The following is a 23,798-nucleotide window of genomic DNA, read 5'->3' as shown; positions in this document are numbered from 1 at the left end:
GCTGTTAGCAGAAAACTAAATCTTTTTGACGTCATTACGGAACGGAATATATCACGATCTGTACCATCAGACGTAAAAAGAGAATTTATATCTTCATTGTTAAACTTGAACATGCCTGTCAAATACAGTAGTACAAAAAGCTAATATTTCTGTTTTACGAGGAATCTACGTTCCTGTAGTTTATATATAAATATATACCTTTTACAAAGGATTTTAATTAATTTCTGTTTTCTTAATGTGGCCTATAAATTGACAGTTGAAAGCATTACCTCCATAATTTGTTTGTAATCTTGTAATCTTTTCGTTTTTCTTCTCAATAATCTGGTCAATAATTGTGTCTTCGAGGAACAGCTTGACGGCTTCTTCATTATCAACATTTTTGTCCTCACTACTCAAATCCCTGGCCAGTATTTGATCGTTCCTCACAGTATCATATTGGTCATTATCACTAATTCAAAATAACTATTAGTATTATGATCATTAAAAATTGTTTTGGCTTCAGAAATATCATCATCACTGTCAAAAAAGTGTTTAGCAATCTCTTCTAACTTCTACTGGGTTGGAGGTTTCTTTTTATCTTTTAAATTGTTTAAATTTATAACACGTCCGTATGCAGAGCATATTTATATGCACTGCATACGGACGTTTATTTAGAATCTATGGCGAACTATTGGTATTCAACCTACAATTCTGTCTTCTTTTTTCGTACGTGTATCATCTCGTTTATGGGTCCTCTACTTATTTTTCTTCTAGTGTAGTCTCCTTTTAGGAGGATGCCGCCTTCTGTTTTATTAACCCGTTTCTTATGGCTTGACTGTTTTGGCGTTCTGAAAGAAAGAATAAAATTGTCTTACCTCACCTATTTCTACTGGGGTTAAGTCCTTCTGTTGGATCCTTTCCAGGAATTCTGTCATCTAGATTTTAGTGAAGATTATCATTATAAGTATAGTTTTTGTGTTTCTCCTATTTTCCGTTTCTTTTGGAGAGTTAGTGTTTGTTGATCTCCCGTGTTTAGGTCCGTAGGGTACTTTGTAGCAGTGTCTATAGTTGTTCGGCTGCGGTTTGTTGGTTGGTTAGGTTAGGTTAGCTAGGCTAGGTAACTCTGTTAGTGCCAGGTACAACAACTTTACATATTTTGTGAAGGCGTGACATCTGCGTTTGTGTGTTGGAAGGACTAAGATTTATAGCGCTGCATAGGTTTTGTCGGCCTGTTTTAAATATTCAGAGTCACCGTTTGGGGCAATTAACTGCTTTATATGGATGGTTGATATCCACCTCTACTCCTGATCGTTGATGTTGTCTGAGTTAATCAGGTTCGCTATTTTCCCCATGAATCTTGGTTCATGATTATTTCTTCAGCTGTAACTTCTTTTTCCGCATCCTTGAGGGATGTTCACATGGATATTGTGGAGGTTGAAGCCACACGGCTGAATGCTTTTAGTGGTTTATGCTTCGGTGCTCTTCTCCAATTCCGAACTCCCGTAATCCCATAATCAGTCTCGACACTCTCTAACCAACGCTTTCTAGGGCGACCTCGCATTGCTCATTTGGACCAAGTGGCCAAGCCAACGAATTCTATAAGATTTAACAAAGTTTACTATATAGGTGTGTTTAATTAACTCCTCGAATTCAATACACACGAGGATTCTGTAGCCCCCGTACTGCTCCCGTACAGGCCCAAAACTTTTCCTAAACACTTTCCTTTCAAAACTTTTCAGGTTATCTTCGTCTTTCTTCAGCAGGGTCTAAGTTTCACTACCATAGTGGGTCTTATCAAAGTTTTGTATAATTGCATCTTTGAATTCTGTCCTAGTATTTTGAAAGTTAGTAGTTTTTTATTTGCGTAGTCCCTGTGTCCTTTGCTTATTCTATTCTCTATTTCTGCACTTAGCAGAAATCATTACTTTCGGTTACTAGGGAACCTAAGTATTTAAACTCTGCTACCTTGTCAAAGCTGTAGAGCCCTTTTTTTAAAGAAGTTTTTATTATTTCGTCTTGCTCTTGACGTCTTGATCTACTACTTGACCTACGTCAATCCTACATCTCGTTTTCTCAAGATCTTTGGCAGTTTAATTCTGTCTCATTACGACTAAGTATCATGGCGCCATCTGTATATGCAGCAATTTGTTTCCTCTTGGTTATAAGTTTCCCGCGGATGTCAACTTTGCATATTGCTGCATGTAGCAAGATTATAAACAGTAGAGCTGATAGTGTTTGTCCTTATCTTACACTGTTACTAATCTTAAAGATATCAGTCTTTATATTTCGTATTACTACAGTTTCTTCTAGTGTCAGTGAGAGTAAGCAGTACTAATCTGACTAGTTTTTTGGGTATACCCATAAGGATCAGGCTTTCATATATTTTTTCCCTGTTTATAGTATCAAATGCTTATTTGAGATCAATAAATAGACTATTTATGTCGATGTTGTATTCATGAATTTTTTCTAACACTTGCCTCAGCATATGTATGTGATATCTAGTAGGTTGGTTTGGCCGAAATCCGAACCGGTGATCCGCACCAACGATCTCTTCCGCAAAGGGCGTCAGCTTGTTATATAGGACAGAAGAAAACATGTTGTGTGATACATTTAATAACATAATTCCTCTAGAGTTGGAGCATTCTTGCATATTCCCTTTCTTATGAATGGGGTGTATAATTTTCATTCTTTTGGGATTGTTTCATCATCCCATATTTGGGTGATTGTATCATGTATTTGTTTTCAAATACATGATACAATCACCCAAGTTTCATGAATTTCTCTCTCAGCAGATAGGACTGCGGGTGCATTTTTCACTTCTTCTGCATTCTCAACCTTTAGTAACTCATGGAAGTATTTTTCCCACCTGCTTAGAATGCTTTGATGAGCAGTCAGGGCGTTCTCTGCTTTATCCTTACAAAAACATTCCTTAGGTTTAAACTCTTTTGTTGATTGTCATGCATCTCTGTAGAATTTTCTGTATTGTTTTTTTTATTACTCGTCCCTAGCTCTTTTATTTTTAAATCCTACTGTTGTCATTTCTTTCTGTTGCACACTTTTGTTCCCTCTCTTCTATTAATGTATTCTTCCTTGTTACTTCTTGCTCCTCGTTGTAAATATTTTATCCTCGCATCGTCATTTGCCTTATAATCAATCTGCATTCAACGTCAAACCACTCTACGGTTCGATGATTATCCTATTCCTCTAATTAGTACCTGCTCTGTCTCTTTTAGTATAATTTTATACTGTTGATATGTTGCTATTTTCCTTCCACATCTAGTAGATTTTCATCTCTATTTAATTCCTCCTCTATTGTATTTTTATACTGTTAGATTTGCTTGGTTGCCCAGTTTACTTATATTTCATTTTTTTTAACATATCCCAAAGCTTCTTCTTCTTCTTCTTTTTATATAGATATGACTCTGTCTGTTTTTCAATGTGCCTCCAGTAAGTTGTCGTTCCATCGTTTTCGTAGTCTTCCTACTGATCGTCTTCCTATTGGGGAACCGTCTCTAGCCGTCTTTACTACTCTATTTGTTGTCATTCGGCTTATATGATCGGTCCACTTTACTCTTCTATTTCTTACCCAGTTCTTGATGTTCTCCACCTTGCATCTACGTCGTATATCTGTACTTCTAGCTCTGTCCCATAGTGTCTTACCATCAATTTTTTCAAGTGTTTTCATCTCTGCTGTTTCTAACATCCTTTTTGTCCTGTCTGTGTCAGGTCTTGTTTCTGCCGCGTATGTCATTATTGGTCTGATGATTGTTTTATAAATTTTGCCTTTCGTTTCTTTCCCGATATTTTTATTTCTCTATATTGGCATGTATCATTTAGGCAGCCTGCGGCTCTACATTCCAAAGCCTTCTGAATATTGCTAATTCTTTGCTTCATAGTGGCAAGGACTAAAAAGTAATCAGAGTTGCAACTTATTCCTCTATAGGAACGTAAGGCTTGGATGGAGGAGGCCCATCTCTTTGAAATCAGTACATCATTAATCTGATTGTGATATAGTTGACATAATCTTTCTCCGTTGGCTTTTTACATAATGTAAGCTATGTTGCCCTGCAGTATCCCTATAATGCTCATCTTTTCCAATTTTTGCATTAAAATCCTCGATTAACTGCTATGTTCTTCTTCTTCCTATGCCGTCCCCATTAACGGAGGTTGGCTACCACATTTTTAAAAGCTTCTCTGTCTTTTGCAACGTGGAATAATTCGTCTACAGTCATGTTTGTCCAGTCTCGAATATTTCGCAGCCATGACTTCCTCTTTCTACCTATTCCCTTTTTGCCATCGACTCTACCCTGCATGATGACCTGCAGAAGACTATATTTATTATTTCTTAGTATGTGTCCAAGGTATGCAGTCTTGCGTACTTTTATCGTTCTCAACAATTTTTTGTCTCGACCCATCCTTCTCAGCACTTCCTCATTGGTGACCCTGGCAGTCCATGGAATTCTCAGTATTCTCCGGTATATCCAAAGTTCAAAGGCTTCAATCTTTTTAACTATTTGCGCTTTTAGTGTCCATGTTTCTACCCCGTACAATAGTTGCGACCAGACGTAACATTCAACAAACCTCAGTCTCAGCGCAGTATTCAGATTTTTGTCACAGAACAATTGTTTGAATTTTAAGAACGCTGCCCTTGTCATTTCTATTCGTACCCGGATCTCTTGGTCTGGATCTAATTCTGTGTTGATGTAAGCTCCCAGATATTTATATTTTGTCACTCTCTCTATTTGCTGTCCACCAAGAGTTAGTTGTTCATTATTTATTGGACTCCTTGGTACTATCATAAATTTGGTCTTATCTGTGTTGATGTAAAGTCCCATTTGAATGCATTCACTATTTATTGCATCTAGTAAAGTTTGTAGTTCTTCTATACTCTCAGCCATAATTACCGTGTCATCTGCAAATCTCATGGTGTTTATGATTTCTCCACCAATTCTTCTATCTACAACTGCTATCTACTTTCGTAAAATTTTCGATTTTGATGTTTAGTTTATCTATTGCCGCTTTATGTTTATTATTTTCTTCAGCGAATTTTTCATGTTCTGCTTCTAGATCATTGTAACATCGATGTTTGTGTTGTATTCTTTGTTTAGCCCCTTATGCTTGGTTTTAAAAGAATCTATTTCCGCATCCTTTAATCCTTACGGTAAGCATTTCCTGTCTGACTTGAGGTAGGTTTGCTAAGAGTTGGTCGCGTGTTGCAAAAGTCACTTTCGTCTGCTGATAAATAAAAGACAAATTATAAAAATAATATATATACAACAAAAAAAACCAACAAAGTATAAAAACAGTTTCTACACTCTCTACACATTTTGGCTTCTAATCCCCAGCCAATCTTCTTTAATCAAATCGGCCCCCTTTTCACCTACCATAATGGTTGGTGCATTGGTATTCCCACTAGGGATAGTCGGCATTATCGAAGCATCTATGACCCGCAAACCCCCGACACCATAAACCCGTAATCGTGGATCAACGACTGCTTCTCTGTCCCATGTGGGACCCATCTTGCACGTCCCAACCGGATGGTATATTGTCATTGATATCGTCCTGATATGGCACTCCCAGTACTTATCACTGGTGAATTCAAACTGTCTACAGTTCGGAAACGGAATGTTATGTAGGCGGCTGCCGAATTTCTTGAAGGCTTGAGTTTCGCTAATGTTGATTGCTATTTTGGCACCTAAAACAAATATTATATTATGTTTGCATAGAATCCACCCAAAACAAATCAACTGAATGAAATTATAACACTAGCAGAAGAACAACAAGGTTTTAGGTCGGGAACCGGCATATTTATGATTCTTGAACCTTAAGAAAACATTTGACGTGGTCAAATTAAAGAACGTTATCCACTTACTGTACGCAAGAGAGATACTTTTAGGAATAATCAAAATGATCGAAAATGTCTACCAAAGCAACACAATTAAAGTAAAAGTAGAAGAACTAACTGACCTTATTGAAGCTAGCAATGGGATAAGACATGGAGATTCCCTGAGTCCTCTATTGTTAACCTGATTATGGATGAAATAATAAAAAGAGTAAGAACTAAAAAAGGATACCAAGTGAGAGAAAAACAACTTAAAATAATCTGCTGTACAGAGGACGCAATACTACTCTCTCAAAGTGAAGATGATTTACAACGTACGCTTCATCAATTTAATATAACCGCCAGAAAATTTAACATGTTAATTTCCTCAAAAAAGACGCAAAAAAATCATGGTTATAACAGCAAATTTACTAAGATGTAAATTGGAGCTGGAAGGTCAGATAATAGAACAAGTGATGGAGTTTAAATATAACATCACATCACATTATCCAGCTACGGAAAGCTCAAAACAGAGGTGGAAGATTAAGTGAATAGAGCCGCACGTTGGCTGAATGAAACAATATGGAGAAATAAAAATATTGGGAACGAAATGACCTGACACTGAGAGGACAAAAATGATGTTAGAAAGAGCAGAGATGAAAACACTTAGATGCAAGGTGGAGATCATCAAGGACTGGGTAAGAAATAGAAGAGTAGAATGAAACGATCATATAAGCCGAATGACAACAAATAAGAGTAATAAAGACGCAAGAGACGGCTCCCCAATACGAAGACAATCAGTAGGAAGACCAGGAAAACGATGGAAGAACAAAAATACTGGAGGCACATTTAAAAACAGACAGAGTCATATACATATGAGTTGAAGCCAAATATATTGTCGAATGGAGCACCAATTTGTCAAAACCTTCCGTATATGAATTGGTTTCAGTAGAATGTTATAACGTTATTTCTGTATCCCTTATATCGTCAGACACTCAAGCTGGTACAAACTCCTATACAGCCGGCCAGCGAATATGTCCTGCTATTTCCCACTTCAATGGGTACCTGCAAGAAGTGTCACCTACTTTGATGGCCATGAAACGAAAACGATTTACTTTACGAGCTATTACTTTACGTTGCTATTATTGCACTGTATTATCTCTGTTAATTTTATTATATTGTTGTCGGTGGCTGTGGATATTTGTCACCATTTTTATAATCTATTTGTAATCCAATATTGTTATTGAATTGAAAAATGTTTCCAGTTATGTATCTCACCTAGGCAAATTGAGGCTTTAAACGATATCACAACGAAAGCCAAATAGATAGTTATTCGCATATTGTTTAGAACTAAGGATCTTAATCAAGTATCTTGAAGGTGTATTCTACGATCATATTAACAATTTATAGGCATATTGTCGTCTTTTTCTATTCATATTTATATTTTAATTTATTGGGTGTCTCGTTAACTGGACCGAACAGATAAAAAAGAACATCGTTTCCGTGCGAAAAAAGAAGACGGTTTTTTAAAAAAATATCGTGTGTGCAAAGCATTAGACTGGACTTAGATAAAAAAATACATCGTTTTCGTGTTAAAAAATAAGACGATTTTTCAAAAAAATATCGTGTTTGCAAAGCATTTGACTTTTCCTAGTTAAGTTATAACCATTTTAAGTACTCTTAGCAAAAATTCGCGAAAGGGGAATTAATGCCTAATAATGGGGATGCTTAATTAAAAACATTATTAGGGAATTAATTAAACCATGAACAAATACAAATTGCAAATGAATGTTAGGGAAATAAGTCTTTTACTCACAATCGCAAGGAGAATGGGCTACCGGTTTTGCTGTTTACAAAATCTAATTTAAATTTAAAGCACACGTACGTATTTCTATTCTATTTTATTTTATTTACTCGTCATGATTGACTGACTATTGATTAAGTCCTCTGTACTACTCAAATAATTGTTTGTTCGTTTTGTTATATACACTATGTATTTTAGTTTTAGTTTCTTAAGGGCATGAACATTCTGTAAAAGTTTGTAAACAGCGAAACGGGTAGCTCATTCTCTTTTTTCAACTTTAATAAAACCTATAACGGATTGTGAGTAAAAGACTTATTTCATGACATTCATGAATGTGTGCTCACACCAGTTCACCTTTTCATTATTCTTACAAACTGCAAAACTTCGAGTCAGAATAATTTAGTGACAACCACTTCAGAAGCTTGGCAACGTGGTATGCTTACAACTCGTTTGTGAACAGTCTCTATTGAATTCAAAAATATTTTTAAAGATATTGATATTAATATGTGAATGAGTAAAAATACCTTCTACTAGAGTTAAAATATCCAGAGGATGGTCGAAATAATTTGCGTTGATCAGCGGCGGTGAAAAAGGATTTTTGTTCCTGAGTCTCACCCACCCTCGAGACCTCGGTCGAAGAAGGAGCGGCATCAATGTGTACACATCTTTGTTTGCTATCGGCTTGTAAACTGTGTTGTATAATTCGTCTGTGAGTCCCAGAACTTTCCGAACTTTAGCCCCCGCGTCGGAGTTAATGCTCGCTGGCGCCATGTGGAATTGAATGTCTGGCCAGGATCGGTTTCCTAAAAAGAAAATCGGTCATAACATAATTAAGTCGGTAGTATTTGTATTTATTTTTAGATAAAATGATAATGTGTGGCTTGAATAGGGATTTTATAATGAATATTCGTTTTTATAATATATTTTATAAAATTTAACAGTTCCTAAATTTATAAATACTAGAATATAATTGGAGTCAAAGTCCTTCTTAATTATCGTCCGTGCAAGTATGTTGCTTGAATTAAAACTATATTTATTTCATCAGTTCGATATTTCGTTGATTATTTATTTTTTTACCTTCATCAAGAACATAGAAATGTTGTTTTATTTTATGAAAAAAATTACATTAGAGTGACACATGGTATTCTACGAACTCACGGCACGAACATCTGTCGCCATTTCTCGCATCAATGCTCCCACCACTTGCAATATTTTGAGGCACCTGCTTGTAGATGTCTATCTTCCATCGCAATGTCTACCTTTTGTATCCACGTTCCCTTTCGTCTTACCGTTGTTCTGCGGTGGGTTGGGATCTATTATTGTTAGTTATTATCGTCTTAAAATAAAATTTTGTCAACAAACTCTGTTTCCACTACCTGAGGTCGCACCAGAACCAAAAACTGAATGTGGACGGCTGTCTGAACGTATAGTTGAAAACATTGATGTAGTTCGGCAGTTCATTGACAAAAATCTAGAAACATCAATTTTTCTATTGGACTAAAAAGTAAATGTATATCTTATAGTACAGTCCATTTCCTACTAAAAAGCGACAGTGTTCTGCAGGCAAACTACAATATATTTATGAACTTTTCACAGTTGGTTATCCAAGGTTAGTAAAGTATTGTCGACGGTTCCAAAATAACAACAAGTAAGCATATTCTTGGCACAGTTTTTTCTTAAACAAATCTGAATGTGATTTGGTTTATCTTTTTAATTTAAATAATATGCACAGATCTGTATATTTACAATTTTTATCGAAAAGCCTTTGAATCCCCAAAAAACTGGTACTTGCGTTGTAATAAATCTAAGAAGAATAATAGGTCACATTTTTTTTAAGAAACTCTTAAAACAAAATGAAAATCTTTCTTTTAGAAGTTCGTTAAAAAGTACAACACTTACCGATACCTATGCAAACAGGAAAATACGTATTTACGATTGCCTTCCATCGATGTACCTATTTTGTATTATGTTTTACTGTTTGCAACACATGATATTACATTTTACCTTTTCACTTCCATTAAACTTTTCTATATATTAACGTTTTTTCTGATATCATAAGTCACTTTGGTTTTTTAAACACTCTGTATATTTTATTAGTATTGGAATCCTCACTTCAATACAAGCTCAACAATATTTAATACTTTGTATTTTATGTGGTCACAAAGGTCTTAAATAAATAAAACTTCTCAGTGCCAAATAGTTTTGAAATAATTCAGTAAATATAGAATGGTGTGATTTTGACATTACTTCATAAAACTAACAATAGCTTGACGTTAATTGAAAAATTTTGTAAAATAAATTGTATTAATAACTAAAGCTGACAGTTGCTTTATGTGTTTTTAAAAGCTCTACAATAAAGATGGTTTTGAATGAAAAAGAGCGAATTACTGTTTTAATCATGAGGTACGGCGATCGAAAAAGATCTTATAGTGAAGTAGCCAATTTGTTCAACGATACTTTCCCAAACTATTCTCATATCTATAACGCGACGTTACAAAAAATTGTAAAGTGCTTGCGGAAACTGATCGAGTAAAAGAAGGCATTTGAACAGGTAGACCAAGAAAAATTACAATAAAACTTAAGATTTAATGCAGAGTTTCTTAGAAGATCCACATACATCCTCACGCGGAGCTGAACAAATACATAATGTAGGTCATTCTTCAGTATTGCCTATATTACATGGGAATTCATTTAGACCCTACAAAATCCAGTTGTTGCAAGAACTAAATGAATTCGACTATGGTCGTACAACACAGTTTAGTGAGGTAATGATGAATAAAATTGTAACTGACGAGAACTTCGTTAACAATATATGTTTTTTCGACGAAGAAATATTTGTGGGAATGTAAATCGCCAAAATTTAAGGTATTGGAGTGAGGTAAATCTCCACTGGATACGAGAAAACTCAGTTAAAGGGCCGTTTTTTATAGAAGGAAATTTAACAAGCGATAATTATGAAATGCTAGGTAGAAACGAAATAATTGTACCTGTCCTGAAAAACAAGGTTGGATCCAATTTTAATGAGATATGGTTCCAGCAAGAATGAGCTCTATCTCAGTTTGGTGCAAATATTTGGCGTTATTTATATCAGAGATTTCTCGGATGAGGGATTGGTAGATTAGGTAGTATTGAATGGCCTCCTCGTTCACCCGATTGGAATCCTAAAGATGATTTTTATTAGTGATACTTGAATACTAAACCAGCAAGTATTGCAGAGCTAAAGCAAAGAATTATTGATGAATCCATTTTGAAAGATACATGGAGAAATTTAATAGACGCATTCAAATATTGTTCAAATTTTGACATACTTTGAATTAAAAAAATTTAGTAAGACCATTAGGCATTATATACGGTTAAATTGGTGTTGAAGGGGAGGTTTCAATAAAGGTTCAATATACAGGGTATTGTATTTAAAAAACTAAAGTGACTAAATGATATCGAAAAAATGATAAATCTGGCAACTTTACAAACATCAAATTTCAAATGTTCACTCTGTATATATATATATATATATATATATATATATATATATATATATATATATATATATATATAATCTAAACGAGAAAATAAGGGAAGTACATAAATACAAGTTGGAATGACCACAATTAAAGAAAAAGCTGATTACCGCTAAGATCCCAGATATAAATAATCGGGGGGGGGGGGGGGTTGTTTCATGTTTTAACCTTGTTTAGGCTTTTCCCTCTTCAAGGAGGGATGCTCCATTTTTTGGGATGCTCCATGGATGCTCCATGGAGCCAGTGTAGTGTAGTAAACGTCAGGGTGATATTGCATATGGTGATTTTTTTGGCGGTGGAGCGCTAAAAAGCAGGTGACGTTTGTGTTAAGCAGCGCACTAGAGGAATTGTTAGTAAGCCAGATAAGTCAAGGGGAGGTACTTCAAGGTGTTATCTGCCCATACTAGGAACGGATCTTAATTAGTGTTTTTGGCTTGCAGTTGTTAACTGCGATATTTTAGGGGAATTGATTCTAAAACGTCGAAATACTCATCAAGAAGTTCGTTTCCATTGTTATGTAGAAGTTTTGCTGGATGGAATTGAACTTTTCTTTCGGGAATTCTGGTAAGTATTTGCCCTCGGCGATGGCAGGGAGTTTTAAGTGTTTGCTTGACTCTGTTGTTTGAGCTCAATATAGTGCGAGCTCAATTGTTAGTAAGCCAGATAAGTCAAGGGGAGGTACTTCAAGGTGTTATCTGCCCATACTAGGAACGGATCTTAATTAGTGTTTTTGGCTTGCAGTTGTTAACTGCGATATTTTAGGGGAATTGATTCTAAAACGTCGAAATACTCATCAAGAAGTTCGTTTCCATTGTTATGTAGAAGTTTTGCTGGATGGAATTGAACTTTTCTTTCGGGAATTCTGGTAAGTATTTGCCCTCGGCGATGGCAGGGAGTTTTAAGTGTTTGCTTGACTCTGTTGTTTGAGCTCAATATAGTGCGAGCTCAATTGTTAGTAAGCCAGATAAGTCAAGGGGAGGTACTTCAAGGTGTTATCTGCCCATACTAGGAACGGATCTTAATTAGTGTTTTTGGCTTGCAGTTGTTAACTGCGATATTTTAGGGGAATTGATTCTAAAACGTCGAAATACTCATCGAGAAGTTCGTTTCCATTGTTATGTAGAAGTTTTGCTGGATGGAATTGAACTTTTCTTTCGGGAATTCTGATGAGTATTTGCCCTCGGCGATGGCAGGGAGTTTTAAGTGTTTGCTTGGCTCGGTTGTTTGAGCCCAATATAGTGCGAAGGACATATCTCTTGCTGAGCTTTCGGATTCTGACCTTAATCGATGTTATGTTTGCTACTTGGTGGATGAGTGCTGACGGGTAGTCTCTGCATTTCCCCATGCAGAATCTGAGTATTTTTCTTTCAGTAGCCATAATGGTGTTCATTTGACGGGTATTAAGCGACGCATAGACGCATGCTTTGTATTCGATTATTGGTCTTATGTAAGTTTTATAGGTGTGCAATAGCGTTTTATTTGACGTGTTGCCAAGTTTACCAGACAACGCTGCCAGGAGTTTTGCCCTTTTTCTTACGTTGTCTAGGGTGTTTTATTTATCGGTCTTCCACTTGAGAGTCCTATTAAAATGAACTCTCAAATAGGACACCGAGTTTTTGAACGCAAGGTCTTTTCCTAGCAAGGTTATCTGGCCCCTAGTATTAGGACAGTGGAGGCGTTAATAGTGACTCTCCATTTATTGCTCCACCTAAGAACTCTGTTTAGATAATTTTGAGCTCTATCGAATACAGACATTTGTCCCAGCGTTCCACTAGATGGGCTCAGTGTCGTCACTAAATAGTAATAGGGATTCCGATCTACCTTGAGGGCGGCGGATGTCACTGTTGTAAACTGTGTACAGTATTGGAGCTAGAATTGAGCCCTGGGGTACACCAGCTTGTGGAGTGAATGGTAAGGATAGTGTGTTTCTTTGATCCGGATAGTCCGATTAGAGAGATAGGAATTTATTAGTTTAACGAAACTTGTAGGCAGTCCAGCAAGATGGAGTTTTTCGATCAGGCCTGTGTGTCAGACCTGATCGAATGCTTTCTGGACGTCTATTAAAATGCCTATGACGTATCTTTTTTCGTTAATTGATTGTGAAATGAAAGTTGCTGCTTCAATCAATGCATTTTGAGTAGAATTTTCAGCCCTGAATCTAAATTTGTAGTTTGGAATGGCAAAGTGAGCGTCTAGGAATTCTATGAGTCTCTCCTTAAGGATCCTCTCGTAGACTTTACCTAGGGTGCTTAATAACGAATTAGGTCTATATGATTCAGCGTTGGTTGGGGGTTTCCCTGATTTGGGAAGCATGACTGTGCTGGCTACCTTCCATGAGATTGGAAAGTAGCTCAGCGTGAGACATGCATTGATTATATTGGTGAGCAGAGGGATTATATTCTCTGGATATCTTCTATGGATACCATCAGGACCAGGAGATGTGTTTTTACCTAAGTTAAACATCTGCCTGACGGTGTCCTCAGTCACACAGTCACAGGGGCTACAATCGGATGAGGATGGGCCCCATGTGGGCCTGAGGGTAGTAGAATATATCTTTCACTCTCGGCTAACCTTTTGGATGTTTCGTTGAAGTTGAGGTTGTTTGGGGAAACGAGTGTGGCCTGGAGTGTGTTTTGAAGGCTTCGGTCTTATCTTGAGGATTGTTAAGAATGATGTCGTTGACTTTGAGATGGGAGCGTGGTTAACTTTTTTGTTTAGTTAGGATTTTGAGTTGTTTCCAGAATTTTAAACCCTCACGATAGTGTAGGCTGGCTGTAACTCGCATCCTCTGTTTTTATTTCAGCTTGTTTACTTCCAACCTTATTGACTATTGGTTATATTCTGTTTTGATGAGGAGATCTCGGAATATTTTATAATCTCTGATCACTTTGTGTTTCGCTTGGATTTTGGTTTGCAATGATTTTTTTGTGGTCGCGCTGGAGTATATAGATTAAATCAAGTTATTGGATTTGCTAGGGATGAGGTTTCTTGAAGAAGCTTTTGAATTTTGGAAATCCCTGTATCAACTTGAGTACGTGTTGACATGTTACCTCACTCTGGGAGGTTTTGATAGATGTGTTCTTGGAACAGTTCCCAATTAACCTTACGATAATCTTGCCTATAGATAGCAGTTCCAATCTGTGGAGGAAAATTGAAGTCGGTTTTGACTAGTAGTGGGAGATGGTCAGAGGTGATTGAATCTCCAATGAAACATTCATCGTCGATAAATATTCTGAAAGAAGAAGGGTAGAATGCCTAGGAAAACGATTAGTACGCAACAGGCCATAGTGTCTAATATAAAAGCGAAGCAGAAGAATAAAAGATAAATATTGGATAGACGTATATCGAGATTAAAGTAAAATGTTAATAAAAACACTTCAAAATATAACTTTATTTTTGAAACCTATTTCAGAAACCTAAGCGAATCATAACAGGAATAACCCTTTTTAATCAATTACCTACCCATATAAGTATTAACAAATGCCAGTCCTTCTACTCCTCCCAGCGTGGTCATCGGACCTTGCTCGTGCATCACGTATTGCATCGTCATGGGAAAAGCCTGGAGCCGGTCCTGCACGATAGACACTGGTTTATTAATTCTGAACGTCAAACCACCCATTGCGACGTGGTCCTGTAAATTTTCCCCCACTGGTAGATCGCGAAGGACGGGAATTCCGTGCTTCGTCAGTTCATCTTTTGGCCCTATTCCCGACAACATAAGGATCTGCGGCGTGTTAATGGCACCGGCTGAGAGGATGATTTCTCGTTTGGCTGTGACAACCTGCTTCCTTCCTAAAAGTATAAAACGAAATAAAAGTCTCCTTTGATTTAAAGAGATGGCTGCAGTTTGTATAATAAAATCCTCGTTGTCAGTTAGTCAGTGTGGGTATAATAAATAAATAAAATGTGGTAGTCTGTGAAAATATAAAAGACATATTTAACAGCAAGGTTCTGAAACTACTTTCTTGTGGCATGTTTAATTTAATTATTATATTCATATTATTGTACAATTATTGGTTGTAATGAAATTTTTTTTGTCAATATCAAATCAATAATCTTTTTGAGAACGATTTCCGGAGTGGAAGTCGAAACCTCAACCACTAGTTAATTAAAAATGTGATTTTCATCCCGACCAATAATTATGGCTTAATCCCATATAAACAAAATAGTTAAACATATTTAACAGTTTTGGTATTTTTCAAAATATATAAATTCTAGTTACTAAACTGAACAATGGTTCAGTAAATAAAAAATATATTGTAACATACTACAATCTGCAAAAAAAAACAGTATGGGAGTTAGGAAAATTAACCTTATTAACACAATAAAAATATCAAAGCCATAGTTCAACAGCGAAATCAGAGATTTGGCATACGAGAAGAGGAAATCATACCTACAATATCCTGGAAATAAAACAAAATACACATACAGTTGGCCAAAACTAGGAACGACTGTAATCCATTTCTTTCTTCCCGAATACTTTCTCTGTCTGCTCTTTACGCAGATGGACAAAATTTATAAAGCCGTTCCTAGACTTGACGAATAATACTAGCAATACAAAGTTGCATGAAACAACAGCAATTCTAAGAAACCATTTTACACGATTCGCCAGACATGGAACACGTCCTTTATGGGGCGCAAAGAAAAGTTTGGAAATTACAAAATTACTGAGAATAACTTACAAGAATTATTTTCTGTAATTTTCTCTATGGATGCATGCTCATTGATTTACTTTTAGTTGAACGGATGATGTGTATGGGATCATATACGAAACGTCTTCAATAAAGTATGAAGGAGCAAGCTCGTTTTGTTGTCTTCTACAACTTTGTGACCGATGACCATCCCACAAAAAATATCCTTGTCAAATACATATTGTATTTTAATTGAATATATATTAATAAATCTTAAATATGTTTTTTATTTTTTCGTAGTTCAACATCTCGCTAATGTGTTTTTAGAATACACTTTCACATTACTCACCTTAAACTACTTAAACTGACGGCCCTTTTTATACTAACTTACCATTTCTGACAAATTCCACACCAAACGCCCTCATTGTTGTGGGATTAATCAAAACTCGTGTAACATGAGCATTTAAGGCTATGTGTATGTTTTTTCTAAGTTTCACTGGCCTCAAAAAAGCTTTCGCTGTTGAGCATCTTGATCCTAAAAGCAATTTTTATATGTTATAATAATTAATTTCTTGATTTGGCGCCGTGTTCTGAAAAGTTTAACAAAACAATCAAGTCAAATATACAGTTAAGAACACACATTTTTGATTTTTCCTGCGAATAGAAGTTACATGGTGCCGATGTGAGCTTTTATCCTAGGGGTGAATGCTCCCCTTCTTGAGGTTGAAAATATTTAAACTTAAAATAACCACAGAAATCGATAAAAGAATCAATTTTAAGGAAAACATGTTTATTGGAGTTTTCTTAATAAGTCAATAGTTTTCGAATTAGTCAAGGTTCAAAAATATTTTTTTTCCTAAAATATTTGCCTTATAAAATGCATATTCTCGGGAAGTTTTTAAAAAATAATTCGAAAATATCACATTTAACTGCAAAATAATAACAAATAAAAATAAACCTCTTAAAATAACAAAACGATTGTTTTTTTTATTACTTTTAAATACAAATCTAGTTAGAGATTGCCACAAGTGACGGTTTATTCGAATTAACTTGGAAGTAAATAATAAGTGAATAACCTAAAAAAAAAGGTTTTACGAAAATACTTACGAAAAAAAACGAATAAAACGAAAAAAGGTTTTATAAAGTATTTGCTGAAACCCTTAAATTGACGTATTATAAAAGTAACTGAAAAGTAAATGAGTTGTTGTAAAAATAAAATGATTTTATTAGAGTTTTAAAAAACTGAATTAAAATTCGTGGTTTTTCCAAAAAAATGAAATTGCACAATGCACTAACAATATATTCTAAAAGTTTGATCCATTTAAAATACTTTGATTTGAAAAAAATTGATTTCGTTGAAAATAATTTTTGAAATTTAAGAAAAGTTCTTCTTTTCAAAATAACATAAAAACTATAGGAACTATGACAAAAAACATGAATACAAGAATAAAGTATTTTTTATAGAAAATTTTGGTGTGGTTTTAATATAAGTTTACATTTAATCGTGAAAGGTACCTTTTTGAGTCGTTTAAACCACATGCCCTTAAAAACGAAGGGCTCAAAAAGTTTACCTTTACACATCTTGTAGCCCTAAAAAATTTCATGTAAAATAAGTCTTGGCTAGGGACAGATAGCTCAGGCGGTAGAGTCTGTGACTTTCATGCAGGAGGTCGAGGGTCGATTTCCAGCGCCGGAGAAAACATCTAGATATTTTTAAATATCTACAGGTCCTGGTTAAAGCCTGTCTAAAATGAGTACCTTGGTTAAAAACAGGGGTAATTATAGGTGGTTGTAGCCTAGCACTGCTAAAAAAGCTCATCTTATCTCATTATTCATACACAAGCTCCAAAATCCAGTAAATGTATATCAATAACAATAAAACATATGCTAACAGAATGTGTTTAATTTGACGCTTACAAAGCGTCATTTCTAGAGGCTCAAATAAGCTTCTGCAAAATATTCATGTTACAGTGTAGCATTTTTGTTTTAACCAGTATATCGTAGGAGTCGAAAAAGATTAATAACTGAGGTAATGTCAAAGTATTTTTGCTAAATTTTGCTATTTAAATTCATTTTTCAGCTTTACCCAGTTACAAAGGTAATCGATCTAATTTTAGGAATATTTGTCTAAATTTACATTTTGGTTGTTTTCGCTATTTGCCTTGTTTGATCTATGTTTACTTTGCTAATGTGTTGACATTCTATAATACTTTTACCTGGCTGAACTTTTAAGAAATAAAAATTGTTATCCGTAGCAATTATTTGTTTAATAATCTCTCATAATCTTCCTTTTTTCTGGTAATTAATAGGAAGGTAATTAATTCGAAATGGACTAAGTGGCGCTTTATTTCTCTCCTTTCTTTCATTACCAAATTCTGTCATTTTCAGTGGTAGATTTTAATTCCCTATTTTTTTATAAATATACCCCAGATCTATAGACACACGTCTAAAAAGCTCACCGTTGTGTCCTTCAAAACACCTGAGCACCGGTTTGCAAAGTGAACATACTTGCACCTGGATTTCCTATTCTCTTTTAATCCCCTACTTCCCATCCAGACAAGATCATTACAACATCAAGGAAACCCCACCCCTGACTTATTTTTATTAGTGTTGAATCAGATAACAGATAAATTCCAAAATGTCATTCCTTACCGTTTAAAGATGTGGTGGAGACTGGAACAGTGGAGATCAGCTCTTGAAGAAAACACTTTAAAACTTATTAGAATAAAATTAAATTATCCAGAATCTTCATTTAAAAGTGGAGTTAGCTAGATGGATGAAATGAAAGAAGGCGAGTGATCTGTTGTGCGACAAAAAGATTTCAGTGAAATTGAAAGGTACATTCTATAAAACATCCTCAATACCAGCTATGCTATAAAGGCACTGAATGTTGGACAGCTACAGAGTTGGATCAGAGATCAGGAATTTATTTTTAGGGGAAGTCTAGGTGTGGCACTAACGTGTATCAAGTTGAGAGAATAAAAATTAAGAAGGATAAAGTTAAATAAAAAGAATTTATAGGAAATAAATAGCTGAGGAGGCAGAGGTAGAAACTACCGAAAAAAAAAACAAGAAGAGTAATAGAAAGCAAGAAAAGAGGTAAATAATTCTTAACATTGAAAAAAAGTACTAAACAATAAATACCTCTTCTGATAGTTCCTTGTGCTATCATAAACCCAGCCTGATCAGCACCGTTAATATCTCTTACGGGGTAACCCATCTCCAATCCGGCTTCCAGAAACGCTACCACTAACGGTGTCCTCCATGGGGATTCCTGTACAGTCAATAGACCACCTTTGCTATGGTAGGGCGTTTTTGATAGATACGGATTTCTGTTGTCTTCTGATCTCTTGAAGTATTTTAGAACGTTTTCGTAATTCCACCCAGGGTTACCTAAAACAAGAAAAAAGGTTATATACTAGTATATATTAAACTGTAGGCCTTCGTAGCTTTCACTTGAGAATTATTTTTATGTGAGGTATTAACAACTTCTAGGATTTTACTTTAAAAAACGTTGCCAGTTTTTATATTACTATTGATTTTCTTTAATATGCTATAGATTTTTCTTTATTATACATCTTTTTTAACTGTTAACATCTAAAACCTGATTGGTATTAAGATGTATCTCAAATATCTTCTAGTATATACGTCCCAGCTTATCTATGTGTTTGCATATGCATGTATTTATTGTTTTCCCTTGCAAACTGACTTGTCGCGTCCCACCCAACTTCCTCCTTCAGAGATCCTGAACGCCATGTGTGGGGCTTGGACCTCCCAAAAACCTCACACTCCCAAGGAATTGGTATCTCAGACAACTGTTACAAGTGAATTACAGTATTCTATGTTCATTTGCTAAATTTATTGAATCATTGAGTAGCTTCCCAGGCATCTTTATTTCTCGTTTCCGGTTCTGCTACTAATACCTTTGTTTGACTGGATACCGTCTCCTGCATGGCGTTATTACCTTTCTCTCTTCCGCCTTGAACCCCCGGAGGGAGTGTAGTAGTCATCGTGATGCAGTCATTTCTTTTAACTCATGCGTAGGTCTTTTGCATATTCCTGTAATTTGGTAGATCCATCTTGTCGGAGATCTTCCTCATAGTCTTCGTTATTACGTACACACCTGCTAATTGGGCTTCTATCTGCTACGCATGCCATACAATTAGGGAAGCATCTTGCTATTCACCGTTTCCTCAAGGTTTACTCCTTGCATTCTAGTGCTAAAGCTAGAGTTGAGACTATGGTTGTCATTGCGTTGATGGCTGTCTGATTGTTAGAACAGATGCAGCTAGAACTTTTGAAGCTTGTGGCCAGGTTGTAATTTCTACCTTTTACCTTAAACCTTTAACATATTTTCCGAACCTAATTTAGTAATGTTATGCCATCCCTCTACCTTACGATTGACGTCTAAGTTAGATGATTCTCGGAGCAAGGCCTTACGCCACAAGTAACCGGATCGCAGGTAGGAGTTCAATGACCCAGAAGCAGGTGTCCCGGCGTTACTCTCTCAAGGGTCTAGACTATTCTAAGGGGGGGGGGGACTCGAAACTGCTTTAACATTACCTGGAGTTCCGTGGAAGGGCGAGGAAGGTTCTAGATAACCTAAGATGGGTACACATATGCGAGCCGAACTGTTCACGAAATGCTCGCGAGCTGTTCGCGAACAGTTCGTTGAAAATATGTTTACAGCGAACTCATCGCAAACTCGTTACGATCGATGAAAAGCGACGAACCAAGTACGAACCAACTTATGCGAAGTAACAGAGTCTTTTTTTGCTCCTAAACGATGCCAATAGGGTTATCATCTTTGGCTTACAGTCTGCTGGTGGCATGTCCATTCTCATCTATATCGCGCCATGCATCATCTTTTTTCGAAAGTGATCACGGTTTTTTGGATCCCAGAGTACCTATTCTCTTTTCTTGACTTAAGTCAAAAGTTCAATACATTTATTCTTGAACCACTGTTCCATCATGGGAAACTATTGACTAAAAAAATTGACTGAAAAAATATTGACTAAATTCAATCTAGGAACAAGTGACACAATCAGACAATATCGCTGCGAACACCGTCCAAATTGAACTGCGAATATCCTTTGTGTTCGTCCCAAAAACCGACAAGCCGTGGTTCCTGACGAGCGACGAACGAAACAGCTCGCAAGCAGTTCTTCCGTATCAATTATACGAATATACTGTTCGCAAACGGTTCGCGAACAGTTCGTCTCGCATATGTGTATAGTCCTACCAGAGATCTAAGGGAGTCATTAATATTTATTATCGATAAGGGTCTACCGCAAGGCGGCGGGGGATCGCCTCTGGACAGGATCGTACTTTTATTTTTGATTTGCAGTACTTATTCGATTGTTAGGTGTGTTTAAAAGCCGGTCTTTATCATTGTCTACTAAAGTTATAATACTTGCAAAAATATTTACATAAACTACATTCACGTATTTACAAAACTTTATCATTTCTAAAATTTCTAAATAGAGTCCAAAAAGAACAGAGGCAAAAATATTTTAGAAACTAATTTTCAAAATTGAGGTGTGTCTAAAAGCTGGTTTTATACCGTTATCAACTGAATTTAAAAATATTTACATAAATTACGTATACATAGAAAGTTTATCATTTATAAATACAATTCAAAAAGTACTTACATTTAAAAAAAAATTACATGGACAAGTCAGTTTCACTATCACTGTCGTTATCTAGATCTATAATAATTGTTTCTTTAGGAGACAATGATAAAGACCGGCTTTTAAACACACCTAACAATCGAATAAGTAATATAAATCGAAAATAAAAGTACGATCCTGTCCAGAGGCGATCCCCCGCTGTCTTGCAGTAGACACTTATCGATAATAAATATTAATGACTCTCTTAGATCTCTGGTAGGACTATACCCACCTTTCCAATATAAATAGAATACGATTTAATTATAAACTTTAGTTTTGAAATATAAAGCGCGTATTGTTGTCGTGAAATAAGCTTGTAATAAATTGTAATATAAATTAATTTTAATCTAAATAAATTAGTGTTAGAATAACTGTATATAAATTAAATAATAAAGACTAAATAAAATAAGTGTTTAGAACATTTTAATAATAAATAAAATAGTGTAATAATAAATTAAAAAATCGTAAATAAAGATAGTAAAAACATAACAGTAATATAGGCAGTCGCAAGGAGCACACTTGTCGCCATTAATTTTTAACCTATTTATCGTATTTATATATTTTTCTATAATAAGTGTATAAAAACAAATTTTTTGTCTGATCAAATTCACGATTGGTATTTACTTCTGCAGCATATTTTTCAGTCAACTTTAAACAAGAGATATAGAAAATTAGTCGAATTTGTAGCAGTATGCCATCTAAGGGTTTAAATAAAATATTTTTTCCGTCGACCTTCCATTTATGATCAATTTTAACACCCTCAAAATCATTGATTAATGACCCCTATTCATGAATTAACGCTCTGTGATTGGCAGTGACCTGTGGTGTAGGCAACCAAACATATAACTATTTATATTCCCACTAAAAAATTTAAAATTAAGTAGCCGCTGTTAGTACTATCTGTCATTGTATGTCATTATTTACTCTATTGTTTAAAATTCTGTGTATTTGAAAAATCAAAAGATGGATATTGACGAAGAGTTTAATTTAACTCCACCAGAAGTGGCAGAAACTACAAATGAAATATCTTTACTGCCTGAAAAAAGCAGAGTGTTGTACGAAAAAACATACGCTGAATTTATTGCATAGTGTGACGAGAGTAAAATAATACGATATTCAGAATCTGTATTGTTGACATATTATTTAAGTTTAAAATCAAACATTAATATATCTAAATATAATAAGTTAATTATGTTTATCTAGAAAAAAAATCGGTTGCCTGTAAAGTCGGTTTTACGGGCGAAGATTTTACGTGACAACGTCTTTTTCTCGGTAGAATATTTATTGATATGAATATTATTAAATTGCACAATAGGAACAAGGAATTGAATGAAAATAAGAATTGCACAAATTTTAACTATAGAAATATATTTTGTTTACTAAAACATTGTACATGTAAACTTAAACTTAACTAATTTCTATTTGAGTGATTTTGTTGAGGATAGGACGATGATAGGAGAAATATAACTATAAACTCAGTTTCTCAACTTTTGTGTCAATCTAACAATTAATCAATCAATCATAGTTTACGATAATGAAATATTAGTGTACAATTATTTACCTTTATTGTTGTAGTTGTTGTAAATGACGAATCTAAGCACTCAGTGATGCCACTCCTCACGATTTATCGTGAGATCTCACGAATTGAAGACAAATCTCACGATCTCACGATTAAGGTCTTACATCTTACGATTTTTAAATTTTTTTTAAATTTCAAGTGTTTCTAATAAAATGCATGGGAGGAAATTAGCTTTTTTTTAGATTGTCACCTTGAAATATCCATAAATTGACTGTATTTTTGTATCAAAGTGGGCTACCCCAATTAACTCAATTAATATACACAAAATAATATAAACAAAGCTTAAAAGGTTCTTTATGCTTTGAAAGTGGTTTATAAACAACTGAATTGTAATGTATATTTTACCGCCTTTAATAAATATGAAGTATAGACTAAATTTTGTGTAAAGAACAAACATTCAACATACCTAATAGTAAAAACATATTGATTTAAGTGTGAATTTGAGATAATGTGCTGACAAAATGTTAAATCCTAAGAAAACAAAATTATGTTTTTATGTATATTCATTATACTTAATACTCTTGGGTAAAATACCTCATATCATATATGTCTTTAGACACAGTTAATAATTTTCATTGAAGTTTAAACTATAAAGGATGTTTACAATCATTGCTCAATATTAAATGGATAAATCCATAGCAATATTATAAAAGAATATAGGTCCCTAGGTCATTTCCTAAAATTATATCTGATACTGGTGGTTCCCCCTAAAATAGGACACTGTAAGCACTCCACATTTTCACTACAGACACAGCTGACGATACTTTCAACGATTTTCAACTTTAGCGATTCAACGC

The 23,798-nt window shown here is 34.9% G+C and overlaps 1 protein-coding gene across 3 annotated transcripts in view; it reads right to left on the bottom strand.

Moving 5' to 3' along the window:
* Positions 1 to 5,272: 5,272 nt before the first annotated feature.
* Positions 5,273 to 23,798, bottom strand: part of LOC140436639 (glucose dehydrogenase [FAD, quinone]) — a 72,541-nt gene continuing 54,015 nt past the window's right edge. For all 3 annotated transcript variants that reach the window (XM_072525633.1, XM_072525635.1, XM_072525634.1), the window contains 5 exons: positions 18,898 to 19,146; positions 16,145 to 16,288; positions 14,585 to 14,914; positions 8,129 to 8,407; positions 5,273 to 5,674 (listed from right to left, as the gene is read on the bottom strand). In XM_072525633.1, coding sequence (XP_072381734.1) covers positions 5,298 to 5,674; positions 8,129 to 8,407; positions 14,585 to 14,914; positions 16,145 to 16,288; positions 18,898 to 19,146 — 1,379 coding nt within the window. In that variant the 3' untranslated portion in view covers positions 5,273 to 5,297. The remainder of the gene's footprint in view (positions 5,675 to 8,128; positions 8,408 to 14,584; positions 14,915 to 16,144; positions 16,289 to 18,897; positions 19,147 to 23,798) is intronic.

The sequence above is a fragment of the Diabrotica undecimpunctata genome, chromosome 3, assembly GCF_040954645.1.
Source record: "Diabrotica undecimpunctata isolate CICGRU chromosome 3, icDiaUnde3, whole genome shotgun sequence".
NCBI lineage: Eukaryota > Metazoa > Arthropoda > Insecta > Coleoptera > Chrysomelidae > Diabrotica > Diabrotica undecimpunctata.
This window is presented reverse-complemented; position numbering and strand designations above follow the sequence as displayed.